A 10,641-nucleotide genomic window follows, 5' to 3' on the forward strand; every position below is an offset into this window, starting at 1 on the left:
AAAATATCGGTAATAAATGATCTGAAAAATGCATGTAAAATTAAAATCGTAACCAGGACAGAATATGAATAGTGAAAGTGACTGATGTCAATCTTACACATCTGGTTCATGTCGACGAAACCAGGACAGAATATGAATAGTGAAAGTGACTGATGTCAATCTTACACATCTGGTTCATGTCGACGAAACCAGGACAGAATATGAATAGTGAAAGTGACTGATGTCAATCTTACACATCTGGTTCCTGTCGACGAAACCAGGACAGAATATGAATAGTGAAAGTGACTGATGTCAATCTTACACATCTGGTTCCTGTCGACGAAACCAGGACAGAATATGAATAGTGAAAGTGACTGATGTCAATCTTACACATCTGGTTCCTGTCGACGAAACCAGGACAGAATATGAATAGTGAAAGTGACTGATGTCAATCTTACACATCTGGTTCCTGTCGACGTCACGTACTTAAAGTCTACTGATGTAGTAATTATGGCGTCCTCGTCAGTCTTTGTGAAAGACACCAAAATATTAGCTAAATACACGAAATATAAGTATTGGAGCACTGTAAGAACACTGCTGTATATACTTTATTGATAAAATTTTTGCCCACGGATTACAATAGCATTAGAAAATATCAAATCATCGATTACATCATATATCAAAACTTTATAAGATACATGATCTATTTTTTTGGGATTTCACCTAATAGAAAAAAGTATTACCTATTCACTGTAGTTCACCAATGTCGAATGAAAGCAAGTTTGAATAGGTGGAGGTTTAGTTAATTTTCACTGTAAACACCACGGGTTTTATTATATCTTATAACATTTTGACAACATTCCGTAGCAGAAAACGACATAAAAGACGGATACTTATTGGTAAGATCAAATAAGACGGATTCTGCGTAGTGACAAATTCAATCGGGTATGATAGGCAGGGCAAAGATGAATCTGTCTTTTCTATAGGCAGGTAAAAGACTCTCGTGCTGAGTTGAGCCAAACTCGAGTTGAGATACCGCTGTCTGCTGAACAGTCCCATTTAAGTAACCGTGCAACTATCTATATAAAGCGACTGATACAACACGAGTTCTACTTATTATTGTACACAAAATCAGTAACTAATTTGGGTTCTGTGCGTTAAAAAAATTGAATCATTATTTGGCACTACCTTATCCTTTGTGTCATTTATGAGATCTTCGAGATGGCAGGCGGTAGACACTGACGAAGGACTTTTTAGTACCAGATGTTTACGGTGACCTGCATGCCAAATTTTTCAATTATTCAAAATTAAAGTAATTGTATAGTTTAGAATACACTCATGTACTTGTTGTTCTTCTGAAACTATCATATATACGGAAAATACGTTATTTATTGAATCAAAGGCCTAATGCAACACCCTCACCTAGATTTTGACGTTAATTTTTTTACTTCACTTTAGGCTATTTTCAGTCGCCTCTTGGGTTTCCAAAATAGGGTATCACTGACAAGTCCTAGAAGATCAACAATGTTGGATGATGCAGTTTAATTATTTATTTGGCATTACAGAACCTAATTCTAATTGTGTTAAAAGATGCACTCGCTTGTGTTTCCCGTGTAGTATTTCGATGCAAAGTATCTTTTCTACGGACTTGGATTACGATTCATACATTTTGTTTGCAGATCGATCACAAGAAAATTTCACTGTATGTACAGGAATTTCAATAAACTACGCTTGTTTCCAAACCTTCAACACAGACACCCAACAACTCTTTAACGTAATTGTTTTATATTCTTATAACACTGTAGTGGTATATATTTGTAATTAGTTCATTAAATTTGGAAATGATGTAAGTCATGTATAATCAAGTAGCCAATTTCAATGATTCTCTAATTTCGTGTAGAAACATTCAACCAAACTATCTCTTTGGCACTTGATTACTTGGATAAAGAGTACTCATGAAATCCGCTTAAGCATATACCTAATGTCCAATTGTTAACGTATAATTCAATCATGGATATATAATTTCCTGGGTCAGAATAACCAGGCAATCAAAAAGAAAACAACAATGGCGAATAATACTTATTTTACAGTATGCATGCCTAATGTATAAACGTATATCCGTATATTTTCCTTGGGATGTAATTTCATTGTATTTGAAAAAATGTACTTTTTTGCACTTGAATCCGTGGATATAATTTTCTCTCGAGATCCATTTGTACTATAATCAATATCAATCACAACTTTTACGCATTTATCGGTATCTAAATTCATCAATAAATTCGCAATTAAGTTTTATACCACGAACTCAACGAAAAATACCTCCTCCCACACACAAACACACACCATCCCAATAAAACGATACTTATCCACAATTGGTTTTGTAAAATTGTATCTATCATTTGTTTGTTAAGATCACAATCTAGATTATCGTATAAGGATCAACATTCTCTGGCGAAATCCGGGTAAATGACGAGGTTATATCTAACAAATAAATCAACATATCCTTATCTACTGAATAACACAGGAAGTGTTGTTCACAAAAAGTAACTTTTCACAAACCAGGTAACTGGTCTAGAAATCTTCTGAGATAGTATATACACGTGGAATTTTATTACTAGAGTGTGTTTTAATAGTTGTGTTATCCTCACTCTCCTTATCGCGGTGCATTGCGTTCGTGTTGAAATCCACGCTCCTACGTTTCTCCCTTTCTGATATCCGCCTGAGGGGTAGACAAATTAAGCCGCCAAGTACAAGAGTGATGCCGGCGAAGTAAAATGTCATGTTGTAATTTCCACTCGCGTCGGCTAAAGCTCCTGAAAAAGAAAAAAATACGGTATCTCTGGAGCTGAAGTTACAATCAGTGAGATTATACTAAATCGAAAATTGATCTCCGAATCAATTGAAGGGGAAAACCGTGCATAAGAGAAATATTTATATGAAGTTTATTGAACTAGGGTTAGGAAAGGCTTTTTAGAAAAATAAGTGTACAAGCTTCATCGAAGACACACATTATAATTATAGATCAAAGTAGTGTAACAGTTTCAAAAATGAGAACAAAGATTACTTCCAATGAAACAACAGGATATGATAGGATCTCAAAAACATGTAATGATTTCGCATAAGAACACAATGTATTTGAGGAAATACCCATAATCTTTAATCACCTTTCATCTTTCAAAGTTTTACCATCGGATGTAAATATGTATTAAAGAAGAAATATGATATCGTGAATATAGAAGCAACCGCGAAAGGTAAACACATTTGATTCGACAAGCAAGGGAGTTAATTCAGAAATGGAAATTTAAAGTACATATATTATTACAATGGAAACAATGAGGAGTGCTAAGAAGAAGAAAATCTGTGTTCTGTACCTGCTATAGGCGATCCAAGATATGTAGACAGTCCCATGCTCAGTCCTACTATTCCAAACGAATTGTTGAGTCTGTGTACCCCCAATAGTTCAGCCATCAGCAAACTTCTCAGACAGATGAAGACCGCTGTAATTTATCATTTCAGTAAAATATAAACAAACAATTTAATAAAAAAAACAACCCTAAACATATTTATAGCCAATCAAAAGCGACGTAACAAATAACAACGTCATTTTAAAAAATAGATGATCGCGATTATTTTACTAATATATTACTTATTCCAGATGATAGTATATTGGCTATTAAACATTTCGTTAAGATATTAAATTTCAGATTTACACATTTCAAACACAAAAAGATAGGTCTTTGTTTAGAAGACATGTTGTTACATAATTTGTGAAATGAATCTTACCGATAACTGCACCAAACACAAACGAGTAAATTGCAAGAATGTTGAAACCGTCGTAGAATGGCACAAAACACGTCGACACTCCACCAAGTAATAGAGCGGTACAGTTTATCATCAAGCTATTGGCCCATGATTTGTCTGTTATGTACCCAACCACGACACGAGTCATGGTGTTTGCTACACCCATGATCAAAATAAGATATGTTCCTTCTTTGGTTGACAGATGGACATCACTAGCCAAAGCAGGTAGGAAATTAGACGGCACGAAAAGTCCTAACACAGAATAATGCATTATTAAAAGATATTGTAATTAGTTTTAAACATCAATTTTCAGTTGGCATTCTTCACAAAATTATTGTTATGAGTTACGTTTTAGTTTGTTTTTGTTTCATATTTTACATTTTTTTGGAATTGTGGTGATAACTAGTATCTGGTAGTATTTTTCCGTTAGGAGCTTCAAATTGCATTTTGTCTTAAAAATACTTACCAAACATAACGAGAAAACAGGTTGTTCCATACAGCAACATGGTGGGACTTTTGAAAAGTGTGAAGTCGAACATATTTGTGTTGTTTAAACTTAAATGTTTACAACATATTTCTGAATTCTCAGATTTTTCATCATTTTTGATACATGTGCTTTTAGTTTTAACAGCAGTTCTCAATGGTCGATAAGTCGCGGAAACAACTAGTCCATGGAGAAGAATAGCCGAAATAATCCTCATGGTTCCTTGCCAGTCGTATAATTCCAAAAGAAATTCGCAGAGAGGCGCAAACACAAAGCCACCTACTCCAGCACCACAAACAGCAATACCAGTCGCCAATGCTCTACGTTTTTCGAAATATACTCCAAGTATCACAATAGAGGGTTGGTAGATCAGGCCGTATCCGATACCTGTAGAACATATCTTTATCAAATATAGAAAAATCATGTGTACATGACGTTTTGAACAAATTCATTTTCATTTATTATTCTGCTTAAACGTGTCATTGGCTAAATTTGATTATTTGAAAGAAATTCTTGTGTGTCATTTTCACGAACCTATACAACTTATGTATGTTAATTTCATCAACCTTTTTGTGGAAAAAGCACAGTGTATATCGCGTATGTTTGTGTGTGCTTACCTCTCACTTACAAGTATAAAAGAAGAAACATCTGGTTTATTGTTAAAAGTTTCTGATGCGTTTAACAAAACAATTTATATACCTCCTACAATACTGTATAAGAAGATCATCACGTTCAGGTTTGGTGCAAAAGATGACAGGAATATTCCGACGCTCATAATTAACGCTCCACTTCCGGCCACCAGCCGATTTCCAAACATGTTTACTAAGACACTTGCGACTGGTCCTGATTTAAACACAGTGCAATTATTACATCTGAATGCTTTTGTTCAGTGCATCATTACTATTCACAAATAAGATTATCGTGCTTAAACCAGAACGACACAACGACATTATATCGGGAAATGTGATGCAATTAATGTTAGAATAGCGGGTATAAGAAGCTGAATATCAAAAGCCTCGAAATTGCGATACAACTTCAAAAGTGAAACACATCTTTTTTGTTTTTGAGTTGCACTTTTAAAACTTATTTTTATTTTGAAACAGTCAATCATTCATTTTTAAGGGAAGCCTTATGATGCCTTCTTAACATAATTACGTTTACTCGTGAAGATATCAAATTCATTCAGAACAATATGACATGTCCTTGCCAAGATATTTCATAAAAGAAATGAATGTGTAATGCAATTTTAGGTTATCTACAAATATTAACTAAAATAGTAATACTATAAAAACGCTCACCAATAACGAAAAATGTACCCCACATTACTGAGTGTAGAAGCTGAGTCTTCCCTTTACTTTCTCCGAAATATCTCAGGAATTCCGGGAAAAAAATTCCGAATGTAAAACTCAATCTGTCAACAAACATACTGACGACGAATGAAGAAAATGTTACCAGCCATCCCCATCCACCGTCTGGGGCTTTGGGTGGTGTTTGGTATTCAAATATCACTTCATTAGTAGATCGCTTTCTCAAAGTACCTGATCAGAAAGAAAGAAAGAAAAAGGTTAAATTTCATTACTATACTAAATATAAATTAGAAGAAAATATAATGTACATATATTGTTTTAGTAAATTATCGGATTTTTTTAGCAATCTCGATACTGTAAAATCATTGATCTTCGTGGATTTTTATCCGTTTTTTCTGGATACGAATTCATATGTAAAAGAATGACAGTGATAACTGAAACACTTAATCATCACTATAGTGTCCCAGAACGACATCTGCTGGACGAATGATGGCCGTCCTTCTCTGGTCATACTTTCAATCTGACCTTAGTACAAACAAGTAAGGAAAGAAGATCCCTAATATATGCATATCACGAGTAGATCGCGTGACCATCCGGAACAACATTCCAAGGCACCTGTAGTTTAACCTCTACAATTGTCGGTATACCTTACCTGCCACTACTACCTGTATCTTATAATTTACCCAATTGAAGTAAATATGAACCATACATGTTTACAACATCGTTTTGGATACGTGTATTATTAGATTTAAAACATTCGTAAAAGTACGCTTGGAGTATGTTCCTAATGGTCGATAAATCACGGAAACAACTAGAACAGGAGGTAGAATAACTGAAATAGTCCTTAATCTAGTTGTATTATAATTATCATTTTCTTGACAGTGGCAAAATAAATGTTGTCGTAGTGCGTGGATTGATATACGATTTTTTCATGTTTTTTTTTTAATACGTTTAATAAATAGTTCGGAGATCCTTATTACTTGCACACGCCCCCCTTTAAGAGTTTTAGAGTAACGTAGTCGTAAGCTGTCTTGCCTATACCATACCATGTGAACTCATTAAAGGAGCATTTGTTGATAAAAATAGGACACATTAAATCTATCCGAGATACAAAATACAAAGGAACTTTCAAAATATTCTAACAACATGATTGATTGTTTGCGAGATTCAAAACAATTAAATAACAATTGTAATTATAAATGTATTAATAAATTTTGATTGAATTTGGATATACAGGACTTTAAAAGTTAAATCTCCTTCATGTATGACATTTTTTCTGACATTAAAATAAATTAAGCTTGACACTTGTTGACCGAACACTGTTTATCACCAGTGTATGTAGAATAACTTTTCGGTCACGATATGCCTGTGCAATCTAAAGTAGACGTGCGGCAAGGCGTCATATAACACAGAGTTAAAATCAAGCTGTCAATTGTGGATTTATTGAAAGTCTGTGGACTTAATGTCACATCAATCTCCTGAATAACCTTTCATTTTTCTTCCTTTTCTGAATATTTGCATGAGACATCGAATGAAAATCAATTCCAGATGATTGGAAACGCCTTCGAGAGACCTCGATAGGGTACACTACGGTGTACGACAGCACGTTCGGATAGTTATTTTAGCACTCTTAATAGGCCAATTCGGTTTGTAAGTTCCAATTCGTTGGATAACGACTTCCTTCAAGCAACTGGAAGAAAAAATTAAGCACAAACAGTGAGGAATATACTTCACAGTTCTACGGATTACGCGATCACAGAGCCGTTGTATGCTCTCTACTCACACGCCGTCTTAGTGTAGTTCGGAAACATTGAGCGGCCTATTTTTTAACGTGTGAGTCCAGGTTTTGCGTGAGCTTTCTTGTTCTGATAAGCATATTAGGTTACGGTAGGGTTTATAATGATGATGCATCTTTTTCTTCTTTTGTCTACCCAGGTGTAAAATTATTCAGGTTAATTTCCTAGGTCTGACACTTAAGCAACACTGGGTATCCACCTATGTTCACCCAGTTATGGCACGAAGGGGTGCTTTTCAAATAGCGTGTTAGCAATTTCGATACAGAATGAGAAGAAACTACCAAGTTGATTTATGATAGAAGTTCAATTAAAGAGACTTCCTGTTTATATACACCAGTCATTATCGCCTGGTGGATATTTAAACAGCAAAAGCTAAATAACAAAATCTATATGGGGAAAGTTCTTGAACGAGAACGGTGACCAAAACAAGAACTGTGCTATAACTGCGCCAAAAAGCGGGGCCATTTATATCAAAATATAGAGATTAGCGGACACCGTTTCTAGAGACGTCTAAACTCCAGGATATACTGGATTTATCTCACATTGACCAAAGTTAACATTCGGTTCATTACAATTAGATTCATGATCTTTTTCTACCATGGCCGTTCAATTTTCTTATTATGCGCACATATTGCATACATCATGCACACATCGTGCGATCCCTTATCTGTATATGATGAATTTCAATACTTTAAAACCTATAGCATGTACAGCTACAGTTAGAAACTGAAACTGCTACGCTATTTGTGTGTATTACACGTATTCCAGCAGTCCTTTTTTACGTAGTGAAAGCGACAGCCGTAGACAGAACTGGATACTCAGAGAATGTCTTTTTTTTGTCATGACACGCCTAGCAAGATGAGTATAGGAATACCGGTAGTAAAAAAAAATCAAAATCTGATGCTAATTGTTGAAATAGTATTTACTTTTGAAAAAGAAGCCTCCCTGCATCTGCCTTAAATGGTGCATAGGTGTTTGTAGCTGCTCTCTCGTGCATTCTAGACAAAAGACATTTACTCTTTCATTGCGTGTAGTGACTTTGAGTTGCCCTCCTCTCACCCCGATCTTCATTTACTATAGTTTGATTCACAATATGTCATCGGATACCTAAATTTAACTCCTCATCAGTTCATTATTTAAACCTGTTGATTTGTGCGCAGTTTGAAATTAATTGCTACGAAATAAATACAGAATCGAAATTAATAGTGTGGGGTTAAATTAGGAGACTTTGAGGAAATATCTACCGCTGGCTAATGAACGACGGGATAATGAAACAATCAATGTAGACATACATATGTCTGACATTACTGTTTAGAATCTTAGGTGTGGTGCTATAATTTCTGTATATATTTCTATAATATAAATGTTCCGTTTTACTACAATTTTTGTTGCTAACAATAACTAACGTGTATACATTTTTATCTATATGATAATTCAACGACAGCTGTAGGTTGCCGCCATATTTTCAGCCGCGTAGTAACTTGTTACAGGTTAAACTCGCTCTAAACCTTTTTTGAGTAAGTTGTGTGTAGTAGTGATATGAATAAGTAACATTTTCTATGCGAGTATAGAAATGAATTAACATTGAAATACATTTTGTAAACCTTGAAATGTCTTCCCAATTATCAAACGATATCATAGATTATTATAATCTAGAATAATTTGTTTTCCTTTTTCACTCTTGGCTACAGTCATCCCCCAGAGCATTGGAAAGAAACATTGTTGGGATTTCCTTGTATCTGACCCCCAGGGAGTCCCCGACTCAGCCTTGACGGCGTCGTCTTAATCGTTTAATAATTGTAATATACTCAAGGGATAAAGAAACGCAGGGTGATATTATTTGCAATATCATGCAGACGCGTGGTTCAAAAACAATGAAAATCGTTCAAGCAACTCTCTAGGATACAGAGCACGTGATCCTGTCTCGAATGTTGCATTATTGTTTTGCGTTCAGGGAAAATCTCGTGCACAAAATGTTACATTGCTCGTCATACCAAGGTAGTCTTCATTTAGACACAATTTCCGTTATGTTGATTCATTTCTATTAGCATTTTAGCAATGGCACGACTGACGGACGGATGCGGACACCCAAACTTAGGTCTGTCAGCAACCTGCCATTGCAATGATTATGCAGGTTGCTGACAGACCTAAGTTTGGGTGTCCGCGTGATGTCGCAACGTCAGGACAGGTTTTTTAGTCTCGGGCATTGGCGCAATCGGCACCTTACATCCACTGAATCTGCCCTTCATACCACAGGTACTTATCACCGTCCTATCCATGCAAAAACCTGTAAGGAAACGATTGCGGAAAGTTGGTCTGCTAGAACGTCAACTGTTTGTAGGTTTGCCCGTCGGGTGTTTTTTACTGATGAGTCCTGGTTCACCCTATTTCGAGCAGACGTTCGACGTCGTGGAGAACGTTTTGTCGATTGGTATGGTAGCGGATAATTTAACTGCCGCTAGGTTCAGAGATGAGATTCTCAGACCCAATGTTGTCCCATTATTGCAGCAAACAACCTCACATTCCTGCAAGATAATGCTCGGCCCCCCGAGGATCTGTCGCAACTTTCTTACTAACAACAGTATCCACCCACTGGACTTGCTGCCATAAAACTCCGACCCATCCCCTATTGAGCACTTGTGGGACCACCTGGATAGACAGGTTAGACGACGTCAGCCTCACTCCGTTACTCTTGCACAACTGGGAGCAGGACTCTTGAAGAATGGACCAAGATCGCAGTGAAGAGGATAAACTCATTCATGCCTAGGAGAATCAGAGCTGTGGAGAGAACGAATGGGGGACATACCTGGTATTGACTAGCCAGCTCCCACAATCAGTCCATTTCGATTTCAGATTACAGCGTTCATTTTTTAATTCTCTTCAATTACTCAAAAATCATTTACTAGATACAAATTGTTGATTTTTCAGTTTGTTCTGTATGGATTGATATTCATTCTTACTTCAAAATATTGAACAGTATACTCGACGTCTTGCCAAGAATTATGTTCAAAGTTTACCCTGAGTTTCTTTATTCCTTGAGTATAGATGCCTATATTGAAATGTTTATAATTTGGGACTTACAACATATGATCCAGTGGTAGATGTGAACATTTTATAAAAGTTAACATATATAAAGCTTTGTGCCAAGAAAAGTTTTTTTGGTGCATGATTTATGTTTTCCTCAGTTTAATCAAAAAAATATTGGGAAAGAGAGAGAGAAGAAAAAAATTATCCATGTATCAAAATGTCCCAGCTGAGATTCGAACATTTAAGC

General features: G+C 35.7%; 1 protein-coding gene across 1 annotated transcript; it reads right to left on the reverse strand.

Moving 5' to 3' along the window:
- Positions 1–2,550: 2,550 nt before the first annotated feature.
- Positions 2,551–10,124, reverse strand: LOC132556971 (monocarboxylate transporter 12-like). Its single transcript, XM_060221435.1, has 7 exons — positions 9,941–10,124; positions 5,563–5,802; positions 4,964–5,107; positions 4,247–4,651; positions 3,763–4,032; positions 3,351–3,476; positions 2,551–2,792 (listed from the first exon to the last, which is right to left on the reverse strand). The coding sequence occupies exons 1-7, from the start codon at positions 10,122–10,124 to the stop codon at positions 2,551–2,553; spliced, it is 1,611 nt and encodes a 536-aa protein (XP_060077418.1).
- Positions 10,125–10,641: the final 517 nt, after the last annotated feature.

This window comes from Ylistrum balloti, unplaced genomic scaffold, assembly GCF_031769215.1.
Source record: "Ylistrum balloti isolate Yb309-2 unplaced genomic scaffold, AGI_CSIRO_Ybal_v1 Utg370612, whole genome shotgun sequence".
Taxonomy (NCBI): Eukaryota; Metazoa; Mollusca; class Bivalvia; order Pectinida; family Pectinidae; genus Ylistrum; species Ylistrum balloti.